The 14,979-nt window shown below is 35.7% G+C and overlaps 1 protein-coding gene across 1 annotated transcript; it reads right to left on the reverse strand.

The window, feature by feature from the left end:
• Nucleotides 1-4,232: 4,232 nt before the first annotated feature.
• Nucleotides 4,233-14,889, reverse strand: sec22c (SEC22 homolog C, vesicle trafficking protein). The gene is made up of 7 exons (XM_067434502.1): nucleotides 14,724-14,889; nucleotides 14,152-14,363; nucleotides 12,767-12,930; nucleotides 12,457-12,636; nucleotides 12,240-12,358; nucleotides 6,662-6,727; nucleotides 4,233-6,578 (listed from the first exon to the last, which is right to left on the reverse strand). The coding sequence occupies exons 2-7, from the start codon at nucleotides 14,331-14,333 to the stop codon at nucleotides 6,378-6,380; spliced, it is 912 nt and encodes a 303-aa protein (XP_067290603.1). The 5' UTR covers nucleotides 14,334-14,363; nucleotides 14,724-14,889; the 3' UTR covers nucleotides 4,233-6,377.
• Between the last annotated feature and the right edge of the window lie 90 nt (nucleotides 14,890-14,979).

A 14,979-nucleotide genomic window follows, 5' to 3' on the forward strand; every position in this document is an offset into this window, starting at 1 on the left:
GCACAAAGCAATTTACAGCATGTGAATAGAGCAAGACAAGCAAAAAAGAAATCTTAGAGAAATTCTCCTATGAAATCCACTCTTACCAAACCCTTAATCCTCTGATTAATGATTTCTGTCCTGTATAAAGATATGCCTCTTTTTCTTTGGACATCCGCATTTATCATTCAGAAAGAATGTTAACGTGTTATTAATCACCATTTTGTTAAGACAGTGTGAAGGGTCTAAGTAAACATTTAACTTTGAGAAGGAAAAAGCCAGACATGACTACAGTAAGACTACAAACCTTCAGAATTTCTGAGAAAAACAATGAAGACACTGTTCCTTAGTATACAATATGGGCCATTCACATTTGGGACTGTAACAATAACCAACTATTAAGTTTTAATAAACATTCCTAAAAGCTTGTTCACACACAACTATGATAATGATGAAGATTGTTCTAAAAATCATTATAAATTTAAAAATAAAATAGTCCACACCACAACTGTAACGATAATGGCACAGACAACACAATCTGGATCCATTCTGCTTTAAGCACATGATCATTTAAAGCAGCATAGCAGCATGTACAGTTATAGTTAAAGTTATAGTTAAACATGTACACACCATGAGGCCATGGAGAGGATTTCTGAATGGTAGTGACAATGATATTGACTGCATGACAATGACAAAACGACAAATGAAGTACATTCAGATTACATTAATACTATACAGAACATAAATTGTCACAAAGTAGCCTAATTATTGAAAATAATTAACCACTAAAGCATGCAATTTCAGAGACAGGCAATTGACTCATTTGTTCAAACAATTCATTAAAAACTGATTAATTCAGGAATGAAACAAGTGACTAATTAAATTGATTTGTTCAAAAACAATAGTTAATTTAGGAACATACGACCACTATTTGCTTTGTTTTTTGTGTTGGCAAGAGACCAACTAACTTGCAATGTAGTGCCTATAATATACTTTATTCATATTAAAGTCAAAACAGTCCATTCTTATTTTATTGGGAAAATGTGGTATTTATTATGCCCTCAATAATCTTTAATCAAAATAAGTTCCCCTCCCTCTTACAACGACATCTCTGCTGATGATGTTTACTGGCACGAGAAGCGCTTCACTCAGATTTACATTTCAATAGGAAAGAAAGTACTTCAGTTTCATGCTGGTTTTATCTGAAGCAGTATCAGAACTATGTTCTGAAGGCACTTAATAGATATCTCAAACTTCTCCGGGGGTAAAAGAGATGTTAGTTTACGCCCTCAAACCAGACCTGTGAGTGCCAACAGCAGAAGCGGAACACTGGGACTGATCCTCTCATGCTTGTTTAACACAAATGAAATGGATCAGTGGACTAGAGAGTGATCTGGGTCAGACCAAACATCTGCACTAATCTGTTGGACTGAAGGTGACTGTATACTGCCAAGCTTTCGGCGCACCATTCCCAGGCAAGAGACAGCAGCATTGGATGTGTAATGCCTGCACTAGACTTGTTTTTCTTGTCCAGCTCGTATTTCTTGACCTACATCATTTTCCTTGATCCATACTGCCACTCTAAAAGGCAGCATAAGTCGAGACTTTACTAATCTGCGTAAATAAAAATCAAATTATAAACCATAGCCTAAGAGGATGGATTCACAGAAGTAATACAAGGTCATAAAGTTGATATTACACTCATACATGTCCCGGATCTCAGCTTAAGAGCTGAAGAATTTTAACATTAAAACCTCATTATCATATAAAGCCAATAGCAGTTCTTATTTACACACAACATGTCATATGTTCATCTCAAAAGACTCAAATTTTCAGCTAAAAATGTACACCACGGTGAGGCTATGAGAGCTACATGAAAATGCAGGAGTTCCTCTCAGTCAATACAGCAATATTGAACCCAAGGCACACCTGATCTTATTCTTTTTTATCTTAACCTATTTATATTAAACGCTTAAAGATTTTTCAAAAAGTAAACTAAACCTGTTTTACATGCAGTATCAGCATATTGTTAATATTGTTGCATACCTCATATTATAATCTGACTCCATAAAATGTACACGTCTCACGTCCGCAGCCCATAAAACACTAGTTGTATACTGCCACCCAATGTTCTGATACATATATTACAACCTTACAAACAGCACCTGATATGAATGTTTATAGTCAAATGAATTATTACGAGAAAAATGTCAGCTGAAAATGTGATTGAACAACTGTAAACAATACAATTAACTTTTATAGTCATACGAAAGCCTGAGTGTGAAGCTGCAACATTCTAAAACATATAGGCCTGGTTTCACAGACAGAGCTTAGATTACACCAGGACTAGGTCTTAGTTCAATTAGGACTCAACATGCAAGATTTTTGGATTCAAATATATTTTGTTGACTTTGTATACTTACATGTTCTATCCCACATTTGTCCAAAAATGTTTAACTCCAGAGAAATAAGATATTTTAACCAGGACACAGACCAAGTATGTGCGTTGCCTATCAATGATATCATACTGGTGATTTCCGGTTTTATTTTGTAGAAACCATGGAAATACCAAATATTTTAATATATTATGTGGTTTATTAGACAGGTGAGCAAATGTTTGGATACATTAAAGGTGCCATGTGTAAAAATATCCAAAAAATGACCTACACGCATCAAAAGAATGAGAAGAAATAAAGGGCGATGATGTCATTAAAAAAAATATGAAGTTATAATTCTGCGGAGATATCAACCTTAATTAGCAGTAGCATTACTAGCCCCGTCCCGACAGGTATCGTAATACCAGTCTCGGCCATGGGAGGCGGTATGCGGGCAACTGTAACCACCAGCCAACCTGGCGTACTTGAACCTGATGTCAATCGTGTGGAAAGTACAGCCCACTACTTCATTTCAGTTCAGGGAAGAGTGGACGGATGGCCGAAGCCCTTGGCCCCTTAAATGTATCTGATATGATAAAAATAGCTGTTTATATAATAGCACGGCGACTGTGTCACGTCCCTTCATAATAAAAGTCCCGGTACTCACGAGCCGTTTAGAATAGGCGCCCTCAAGTGGAAGAAAAGTTGCATAGTGCACCTTTAATCCACATAAAATGAATCATTGTTATATAGCTCAACACAGTTAGTCTTATTGTTTAAATCTCATCGTCTTAATTTACTGCGGGTACCATGTTTTACCATGGTAATATCGATCTAGCTGAAGGCAGTGTGCAAATGAACGCAGAGATTAGTTATGAAATTATAACAACTTTTAACACACTCAAATGTAGGCCTATGATAAAGCATCGCTGCGTTACATCACATAAGCATGACCGGAAGAAGTGGAAGCGGTCATCTGTGGCATAATAAAAGCTCTACTGGCCTTGTTTCCGCTCTAGCGGCTTTCAACCCCACCCTGCTTCATACTACAGTAACCTTAGCTTATCCATGAATATGACTTCTGACTGAGTGAGTCCCGTCGGATTCTTTTCCACCGGCTGTAGAGGTGAAGACAACAACTCCCATGATTCTTCGAAATCAAGGCGTCATCAAGCTACATTTTTTGTTTTTAATAAGTAGCCAATAGCTGTGAAAAACTACATATTGACAAACTACATATAAAACTACATATGTTAAGATCTGTCAGTGGAAGTTGCTTTCAGTTAAAACAGCTCAAACATGCATTTTAGTCTGGGACCTTATCTGTGGTGGGAGAGTCTGTGTAGTGAACTGCTTCAGGAAATATATAAAATGATTGGTTCTTCCAAATTCAAATGCACTTACATTAATGGACTAAAGCTATTAAAACAGTACAACGCATGTACTAAGTCTCTAGTTTACTGAGAACTGTCAATTATAATGAAATTTAAACAGCACTTACATTTGAATTAGAAAGCAGATGAAATTGCTCGAACAGTACAGAAAGCACAAACGTCTCTGAACTGAATTTAAAAGCTCTGAAGCTGTTGTGCTTTTGTGCTGAATCTGATGCAACCCTTGTTTTACAGAGATACTTCAACTATCAGTCTCTTAAGGAAAATATATTTGAATGTTTTCATGAGATGAACTATTGCAACCCTGCATTACCAACATGACTGTCTCTGAAACATCTCAGGATATTTAGTCTATTATCAAAACCATTTTGAGTCAGCTATTGTCTAATTATTTTCTATTAGAAAAAATATGAATGTTTACAGAACTTAGCTTTGCTTCAACCAGTAAAAATGCTCAGATAACACAAACACACAGTACTTATATTCAGCTGCTGATTTATATTAAATATCCAAATCCGTTTTAGGACATGGGAATAGTGCACACAAATCTGCTCACATTTTAGAGGACTCTTGGTTGCTGGAAACAAAACCAATTCAAATGACTATCTAAGTGTTTGTCCATTAAGCAGGATATAAGACGACAAAATGCCATATGCCATATGACAAATGCCAAATGCCATCCTTTAAATCTATACATCATCTGAATCAAATGTAGGTGGATGTAAGACAATATTGGTCTCAAGATACTATTATTTCTAAGGGTATAAGCATTACAAGTAATAACCTCTATCACCAATTACAGTTCACTGACAAAGGGGCTTTATAAAAACATGAGTCACAAATGCGATTAAATTAATCTAAATACAGGTTTCCTCTTCTGTGCTAAACAATTAATTCTATCTAGAACATGAAAAACTATTATTATAAAAATACATATCTCATAGATTCAACAAACACAGTACTTTGTGTATTATGAGTGAGTAAATATCCATTAAAAAGGCTGAGTGATCTCAGTAACCCTCAATTAAACGCTCATTTAAAATGTACGATTAGGAATCCATGATTGCAAATCAGAACATGTGAATTTACTTTGTCATGCTATCCTGAAATGAACATCTAGAAATCAGTCAATAGAAACAAAGCCCTTACATCACTATTATTACAATAAGTGTTCAATTTACTGCACGTTGGTTGTGATTTTCACACTTTAAAATGGTCATACACACATTCTCATTCCTGTTTTGATAGCTGTAATGATATAATGTAATAAGGCATTGACAGATGAACATACTGTAGTGTATCACAGCAGTAAATGTTATCCTAGACAAAAACTGTCCATGCAAGCTGCTGCTACTACACAGCAAAATGACAAATCTGCACCAACCACTTAGAAGGACAGCTTGCTTGTAAAAACTCTGGAATTTGACTATTGTTCAGATAATTATATTTACACTTATTACTTGTCTGGAAACTACTTTGGATTAACTTGAACTGATTTTTCCATGTTTGAGTGCAGGAAATTTTCAATAAACAGAACAAAATGCAGTGTAAAAACGTACTATTCTGCATCAGTGTAAAATGCTATGATATCTGTATTATTTTAAACACATTGAACTGAAAAAAGATGAACATTAAGTTTTTTTCAGGATAAACAATCAAATTGTAATACTGCTTGATGCAAAATAAACAAGGGTTTTAGTGGTTTTTGTCTATTTCATGAAGAATAATAGTGCAAATAATGTAATTACATATTAATATGTAAACTAGGTTATTTAAATCAACACTAAAATGTACAGACAAAAAATAAAGTTTATAAATAATCAGTTTTTTGTCTTAAGTGGAGTTCCTGCAATTATTTAAGCACCGGTTCTTCCCATCTACATCTTGCCACCTTGATAAATGAATGCTTTATTATGATAATTTGTTGAAATGATTTCATATTTATAGTCTTTGGAATGAGTATTATAGAAAGGCTACACAAAATGATCTTGTGTGGCATAAGACTAGCTGAACAACATGAATGTGCTTTGTATACAAATTATAGCACTAATATAATACAAAAGTAAATTAAGGTATTGTGGAATATAACCTCTAACCAACATAAAAAAAAAGGAATGTTTCAGCGTAAAAAGATTGAAATAGCTTATGACTAAATTCCTTCATTTTTCTTTTTAAAATGCCTGATATTGAAACAAGACCACCGATGTCACTACCATATGTGAATTTATAGTTTTAAAACAATTCAGCTGACAAAAAAATGAACCCTTCCTACAAAAAAAAAAAAGATTAGTTTAAATTAGCTTAAACAATAGTAAGTATTCTTATTTTGCAGAAAATAAATAAAATTAAATTAACTTAATAGAAACAACAAAATGCTCCCTTCATGTCTGTTCATCAATTCCTTCATATTACATTCAAAATATGTCATTAACATCTTGATTTTTGATATATATCAATGTATTTGAAGACCCCTGTAAAAAAGTCATTGCACTCACTATCAGTGTAATACAAAATAACTGTCACAACATTAGATCAAAGCAAGAGCTAAAGCGAAAATCGATGTCAGTTTACGTGAGCCACCAGTTCATGAGTAAAAAAAAGTCTGGTCCATTCTGCTGGGATCTCACCCTCATACTCCACAGTCCATGTTCCTGTCCAGCAGTTTGCGGTGCAGGGTTAGGAGCGTGGAGAGGCAGGCCACGGACATGTGGAAGACCAGCTGCCAGATGTTCCTCAGGCCAAAGAGAAAAGCATTGCATAAGATGATGAGGGTCAGGAGAGTGAAGGCTTTCAACTTCTTCTGGCAGGTATGGAACAAGTAAAGATGACACTGTGTTGGGAGGAAGACAAAAATTTGACTTAGACAGCTTCAAGAAACAAAAATGCCACATGTAGAATATTAATACGGTTTACCTGGCAAACACAGCAGAGAAATGCCAAAAGAAACGCCACCACATTCCACAAACCATCATAATCATCCTGTAAAAAAAAGTCATATAAATAAAAACATAAGCACTTAATTCTAATCTGAAATTAATTAATTAATTACATGTCAGGATATTAAAGGGATTTTGCACCAGTGTTATTTTATCATTAAATAGAGATTATTATAGAATTATTCATATTTTAAATTAGCTTTTATTTTTATATTTTAATGTTTTATTTTTTTTATTATTGTTTTAGTACTTTGTTATTTGCTGTTGTCCTTTTTATTAATATATATATTTTTTTGAATATCTATTTAATTTTAGTACTTTAACTTTTAAATTATTAACATATATTTTTATTTCAGCTTAATTTCCATTAATGAAAACAACGTTCAAAAGTTTTAGCTTAAGAATAACCACAAACAAAAATTGTGTGGTGATTCTGGTGACAGACAAGATATGAATCTCCCCCATCCCCAAAAAAGCATAATTATAAGTTGCTACACTTTTGTTGTATGTCTACTAGGCAACTAGGCTTTTGAAAATGTAGAAAAATATACAAATATCAATAATTACTTTATGGTATGCCTGTCTATACTTTTAATAAACCAAGAATAGAAATTGAATGATAGAAATTCAAAAATTAATCCAGGAGAAACCTTTTTAAAAATGTCCATTAATATATTTTCTGAATAAAAATCTGTCTAATCTAATGGACATTTTATTAAAATATGTTTTACACTCAAGAAATTATTACACAAAGCGTTTCTCTTCCCCTTTCCATAAATATCTTGAGTGATCAATTAGACATCTCGTATATACAACCTGGTCATATCTATTTTCAAAATTATAAATATCTATTGATTTAGTATTGGTTTCATCTAATATAGTTTGTTATACTTGCATTCATTCTATTCCATTTGTTATTTATTGTAAATTATTCAATATGGGTTTCTTATTAATGCTTTAATTTTATATTTAGATTACCCTTGGGCCATATAACACTCACTTAAAAAATCTTTAAAAACATTAATAATTTAATAACTGTTAAATGTAATCTTAAGCAAAATGAATACAAATTGATAACAATTTTTCTTAATATCCATTAGTAGTTAATATGATACGGCTTATGTCAAAAAATGATTAATGGCTTTGACCTTTTGAACTTCCGGGGTTAGGGTCATGGGGTGGGGGTTCTGGTATAATATACGATGTGACCTTTTGACCTTTTGAACTTCCGGGGTCGTGGGGGATTTCCGGTGTCATGACAAATCCTGTCCGCTATGAAATTGTGTCCGCAAGGACCCCCAGAGCGATTCTATTGGCTGAAAGAAATTTTAATAGGTAATCTGTTCAGAGCCTGATTACAATTCTTACAAAATCGCGTTTTGATTTTTGCTGTTTAAATCGTGTTAAAATAGTCTTTAATGTCTTACAAATCATATGTTTCATATACTAGTAGTATATAACTGAAGCTATAAGTGCTTATATAAGTATAAGATATATACAAGCATATCTCGTATATAATCTATTTATTTTGTGCACCTGTTCTGTATATTACTGGTTTAAAAAAAAAAAACTTTATTATTTACATTATAGGTACATTTCTATGTCATGGTTTTGTATTGGTACTTAGTTTATCAGTCAAAATAATTCAGAACATGTTTTTGCTCCCATTATAACAATCAATTACATATTTCAAATAAATGTTGACCACTGATCTCATGGTCGAATCTTTGCGGGTGTTATGAAACGAGGATCATACCATTTTGGCAATATGGGGTGCTCAAAATTAGTGTTATAAAGATAAATTCGAACATATACAACGTCGGCGGCATTCGGCGCCTGTCCGCGGCGATTAAATGTATATTTCCCTCAAATCGTGAATGTACATACTGATTTTACCCTGTGCTACAATATACACTCATCGTGCAGCTCTTCTGTCAGAAGTCAATTCAAAATTGAGCTTGCGCGTATATAATGTTCACGTCTGCCTGGTGTGAGATCCCTGAGACACGGCGCTGAGCTTCAGTCATTTCATATTCAATAATAAACTATATTTTGACAGTATCTACAGGGGCATAGCACAAGATCCAGGCCAATGCACAAGCTCCTAGGCCCTATGTACTGGCAGTCTAGCCTAGAAATCTAGACGCACCCTAGCGGCAGCAAATTTAATCTGCCCGCGAGTGTCGTCTAGGAACTCTCAATACCCTTCTGAGCTGTTTTCCTCACAATCTAGATGGGCCAATCACGTCTTCTATAGAGTCAGCGGGCGGGGCCATAATGACGACGGCCAAGTTGCGTTTGCGTGCTTCTAGTAAACACAGAAACTGGCGAACGGCGGCGGTCTTTCGAATCAGCTTTGACCGCGACTCTGGAAGACTTGGAGTTAAGCTTTTCTCTGAGAAAAGAACAAAGAATGGCACTGAAGTCATTCTTAAAAAGGGAAGATGTGTTCGGAGTTTAGCCGACCGGATACGGTGAATGTTTAATCGGTCAACAAGCTCTGTTTCACCTTCGTTGCTCTGGTTGGTGTAGCGCTATCCTATCGCGTGCAGAGGGAGTTTGAAAGACAACCGTTTATCCCGCCCCTCGGATTGAGCCCTGTCTATGGTGAGTTTCCAGACCAAACATCTTGATGTGGGTCTGGCTTGTCAGGCTACTGGCAGTCGTGATGAGCCCCCATGTTTCCAAAATAAAAAAGCTGTAGATACTATTTACAAAGTGAAATAGATTATATTTACACCATATAAAAGTAGCAGTTCTTTGAGAGACGGTGTTAACATTAAGTGACATGGCATCTGACACACAGAAGCCAATGGCACATGTCGCGACACACGCAGTGGCACTTCCGGTTCTCATTGGCATATGTCAGTGGATTGTGACATGTGTCACTGACACTGTCACGAAACGCTGACACTGGCAGTGACACTGAGTCGCGGAACATGTCGCTGTATGTGACACTCACTGCACTGGCAGATGAGCTGAACAACTATACTCACGTAATTGTGGCACAAAAGCCAAAATAAATATCCTATTTTCGTGACTTTTTTCCCCTCTTAAATAAATGTTAATCTAACTTGTTAAATTTAGTAATATGTGTTAGTTTGTGACAAGCAGTATCTGAGTGGCATGTGCCACTGAATGATTTATGCAATGCCAATATTGGTGCCAATGTTGTTGATCACGCAAACTGCACGTCCTAGAAAACACGTACAAACCATCATAAGTCACTACAAATATCGCATTAACAGTCGCATCCGTTACTGTAGTAAAGCTTTAATTTTGCATCATGCTGCACGCTCTCCTCTAGGTGTCACTATAGCCAGCGCAAAGATACACCATAACTTAAGACAGTTGAGGAACATCAACGGGTGGTGTATTTGACATTTTGTTTGCAAGTTTGACGGTAGCAAAAACAGTATCTGATAGTATCAGAGTCTGATATGTTAAGACAAATTTGTAAATACTTTATCAAATGTATTTTTTGCATACTTAGGCCTACTCAGTCATGGCTTTAATATTTCACAACTAATTATATTGGCATTGCATAAATCATTCAGTGGCACATGCCACTCAGATACTGCTTGTCACAAACTAACACATATTACTAAATTTAACAAGTTAGATTAACATTTATTTAAGAGGGGAAAAAAGTCACGAAAATAGGATATTTATTTTGGCTTTTGTGCCACAATTACGTGAGTATAGTTGTTCAGCTCATCTGCCAGTGAGTGTCACATACAGCGACATGTTCCGCCACTCAGTGTCACTGCCAGTGTCAGCGTTTCGTGACAGTGTCAGTGACACATGTCACTATCCACTGACATATGCCAATGAGAACCGGAAGTGCCACTGCATGCGTCGCGACACATGTCACTATCCACTGACATATGCCAATGAGAACCGGAAGTGCCACTGCATGCGTCGCGATACATGTCACTATCCACTGACATATGCCAATGAGAACCGGAAGTGCCACTGCGTGCGTCGCGACACATGTCACTATCCACTGACATATGCCAATGAGAACCGGAAGTGCCACTGCGTGCGTCGCGACACATGTCACTATCCACTGACATATGCCAATGAGAACCGGAAGTGCCACTGCGTGTGTCGCGACATGTGCCATTGGCTCCTGTGCGTCAGATGCCATGTCACTTAATGTTAATACTGCTACTGGGTTCTTTGCAATATGTGTAAATAGTAATAACATGCAATTTATACTTTTTGACAGAAACATAATATTTGCACCTCAATATTGTTATACATTAACATGATTCACTAATAATACGTGTAAATGATTATATTTATTCAAATTATTAAATGAATGCAGCCTTAATGGGACACCTATCCTTAATTATTTTCACTGACAAATATTGCAAATTATGTGGTGCATTTCAGTCTTTAAGTATTTGTGTTTAGGTTGTACACTTTATTCATTTGTGTGTACTTTTTAGATAATTATTCTCTAATTTTACATTAAAATATGTTGCATGTTAAAATTGTAGACTGGCCATATAAGAATTGCGACTGTAAATCATGTGAAAGAAAGTGGAGTTGACCTTTTCTTTACTGCATCCGTAATATTTAGGATTTAAGATAATATTTATTTATTATATTTGCTTAATTAATTAACAAATCAAGATTAAAGGAAGATTTTTTCATGAAGAAAACGGATTATGTGGGTTGTTTTTATTGGACAAAGAGCGAGTTGACTGGAAACTTATGCAATATGCGAACACATTGCTTTTGGAACATTTTCTTAATTTGTATTCAAAGTAAATGCCTTTCCGAAGTGATGGAAAAAGCTTTGTCCTTTTGTTGTCTGGACTATTGCTCCTCCCTCTTCACAGTACCAATCAATATTAAATAAATGTGAATATGTGTCTGCTAAATTACTTATATGACTTTACACTAAATAATATTAATCTCCTTTAGCAATAGTAGGTAGGGGTGCTACCGCTAACGTTCGCTAGCAGTTCAATACTAATTTAACACAGAAAAAAAAAACAGTATTTACAGATAAAACAGACCTTCACTTGAAGCCCTGAACAGGTCAGTAAGTTTGCAACGTTTTGCTGCTTCTTCTTTGAGTGCCTTCTTTTTATTTGCCCTTTCCCTCTCTGCTTGACCTGCCGCTTTCTCTATCATCGGGTGCTGCCTGCGCGTTTGGCTGAGGCAAGTCGGTCAAGACCAGACTAACAGATTCATGATTAATTGTTTTTATTATTATTAATAATTTTATTGAATGCCGAATTCGAAAATTATTACTTTAGTAAAAGCAATAATATAAAATAAGTAGTATTAAAAAAAAAAAAAAAAAAAAAACACTCGCCAAGGCAGCAGGCCAAATTAGTTGCCAGGCCACCGGGATTTATCCCGGTGCTCCCGATGGCCAGTCCGGGCCTGCTGGAACACCCCCCATGACCCTAACCCCGGAAGTTCAAAAGGTCAAAGCCATTAATCATTTTTTGACATAAGCCGTATCATATTAACTACTTCCATTATAATGCCTAAAATATAATCTATAATCTCTAAAGCTTGAACCACGGTGTTACCTGGAAGGTGTATTCAATAAGATGAACACCACGTATAAGGTTGAGGGCAGCACACATGATATTAAGAACCAGTGAGAGAATCCCTGGCGCTGAGATTGGTTCTAATCTCTGACTTTGACCTTTAAAATCAACAGAGATCAATAATCAATCAAAACATATGTCCAACTTAAGATCAAGACCACGTGAAATAACTGTAATCATCATCACTACAGCAAACCTGACGCAGCTGCTTGATCTACATGCCCATTGGCTGCTCCATTGGTGAGCTCCACATCCTCCATGGTGAGAACCTGAGGGGGGCTGGTCCTGAGCTCTTCCTGCACCTCGGCCAGGGTCACCTCCAGAGATGGACCCCCTTTCTGGTTATAATGCTGCTGGAGTTTTTGAATGGCACCATCTGAAATAAAACCATCAGACAAACATGATCAGCTGATTAGCGCAATTGTTGACATGACTTATCTTAATTTCAAGCTCTTTTGCGTTTTCATGGTTTAAATCCAATCCAATGTTTTTTCCTGTCACCTTACCAAACTCCAGAAATGGGTACGGCCTGCTTGCCAGGGTCACTGCAGAGTTGTCAAAGCATGCTGTGAATTCCCAGCGCAAGTCTTCCAAGAAGCAGAAGGCTGTGGCAGCAGGGAGACTGCATGCACATACGCTCATGTAGGACACACCCTCGGATGAAAGGAAGCTACAACACACAGAGAGACCACTTAGTTAACAAATGACTTCACAGGGCTGCCACCAATTTCCTTGGCTTAAGGCACATTCTTATAGTTCCTGTCTCTGATATGGCCACACTTAGAGGTTTAACAATACACTCATGTCATAATTATGTTTGATACACGATACTGATCTCACAATACTTTAAACAAAGCCAAAATAAAGTGTTTTTTTAAAGTCACCATGAAATCAAAGTTGAAAATTCTTATTTTTTTAATAGAATATTGTAGAATTTATTATTAATTATTTATTTTTGCACATCATGATTTTTCAAATTCATGTGCCCTCATAATCTCTAATCAAAATAAGTTTCCCTTCCTCTTGCAACAACATCTCTTCTCTGATGATGTGTTTACTGGCATGAGGGCGGGACAACCTGACACTCACATGACATCACAGCAATAGCACTTCCATCAAATCAATTTCCGATGGACAAACTCAAGTCCCGCCCTATATTTTTTCTTGTTTAAGAAGCCTTCCAGAATAGGGAAGAAAAGACTACTGCAGTTTCTATTTCATGCCTACTTTAAATGATTACTTCTAAAACATATGATAAACTGTTCATTAAAATACTAAATTTTGTTTTACTCTAGGGTAGGCTTGTACATGGTCCTTCTCCCCCATTAAAAGAGCAATGGTGACAGCATAATATAACTATTCATGATTCTGCTTAGCTAAAAATACAGAATTATGAAACAAATGCTTGCACTTGGTCCCTGAGTAACTACATACATGTTAGTTTTTTTATACAATGTAATTTTTAAATTATGCATTTATTTTTTCATTTATTAATAATCATTTTATTTGTATTGTATTTATTTGAAAAGGAATCATGCAAAATGAAATTGTGACTTTCTGGGTTTACCATATTTTAGTGTACATTAAATATGTGTAAACTTTTATTTTGGGTGAACTATGTACAGTACTTTTTGTTGCTATGCACTTAACACATGCGATGTAGTGGCATGATTTATTGTTACATCCCTACTTGATTCACTTATGTATCCCCTTTATTCTCATGCATCTTTACCGATTTAGTACTTTAGCATAATAGCACAATGCTTGTAGTACAGGTCCATTTGGAGTTGCTCAAAGGCACATTGTGGGTTTAAACCTGAAAGCCTTTTGGTTTCCATCCCGGATATTTTAACCACTAAAAGTCACGAGTTGTCCATAATAGTGCACCTACTGAATGTTGAGTTCATGGCCCTTAATGGTCCCTCTCTCTGGTAATAAACCTAGGGATTTTGAGATCACTTTCAGCTGTTGCTTTCTCTCCTGAAGTTCCCTGTTATGCAGGAAATCAGTGGAGGCGGAGAGAGGGAGTCCATCCCAGACCCGGACCACAAAGGCAAACAGGATCAGTGACATGCTCCTCGGAGGTCTCTATGAGAACACATCCTGAACACAAAGCAGAGAAGATATACAGAGAATTATTACAACTACAGAACTTGTGGAAATTTGTACGCAATCGAAAGACCTATTTAATTATCATCTACATTACATTTTACATTTACACAACATTACAGTTTAACATGATATTAATTTAAACGAAAGTTACATTAATTTTATACGGATGAAAAAGAATCCACCAATAGTTTGGATCACAATTTGCAAAGTTTAGATAAAAATGTTCATTTTAAATCATTAAATGTAGATTTTATATTAATTCGCCTGTTATTATTTCAGTAATATTAGTTCAAATTCAGTGATTCTGCAAGGCACTGCTAGCAGGTGCAGATGCGCTTTATCGTCCCTTACCTTACAATAGCTCTATAAATTTACACTGATTATGTCAAACAGTGGATTTAAAATGCGTAGGTTTATAACAACTCTGTCAAAAATGACTCAAAATAATTAGTACAGAGATATTTATGACTTATATTGGTATAAAGACGCGAACAGGGCTTTTTGTTTGTCTCTCTGAATTATGGGAAACAGGAGCGTCACCACCGGCGGCGGCCGTTATTTCAAAATAAAAGTTTACATTGGTTTACAGCTGAATATCAATTTTAAA

Source organism: Pseudorasbora parva, chromosome 24 (assembly GCF_024679245.1).
Source record: "Pseudorasbora parva isolate DD20220531a chromosome 24, ASM2467924v1, whole genome shotgun sequence".
Lineage (NCBI taxonomy): Eukaryota > Metazoa > Chordata > Actinopteri > Cypriniformes > Gobionidae > Pseudorasbora > Pseudorasbora parva.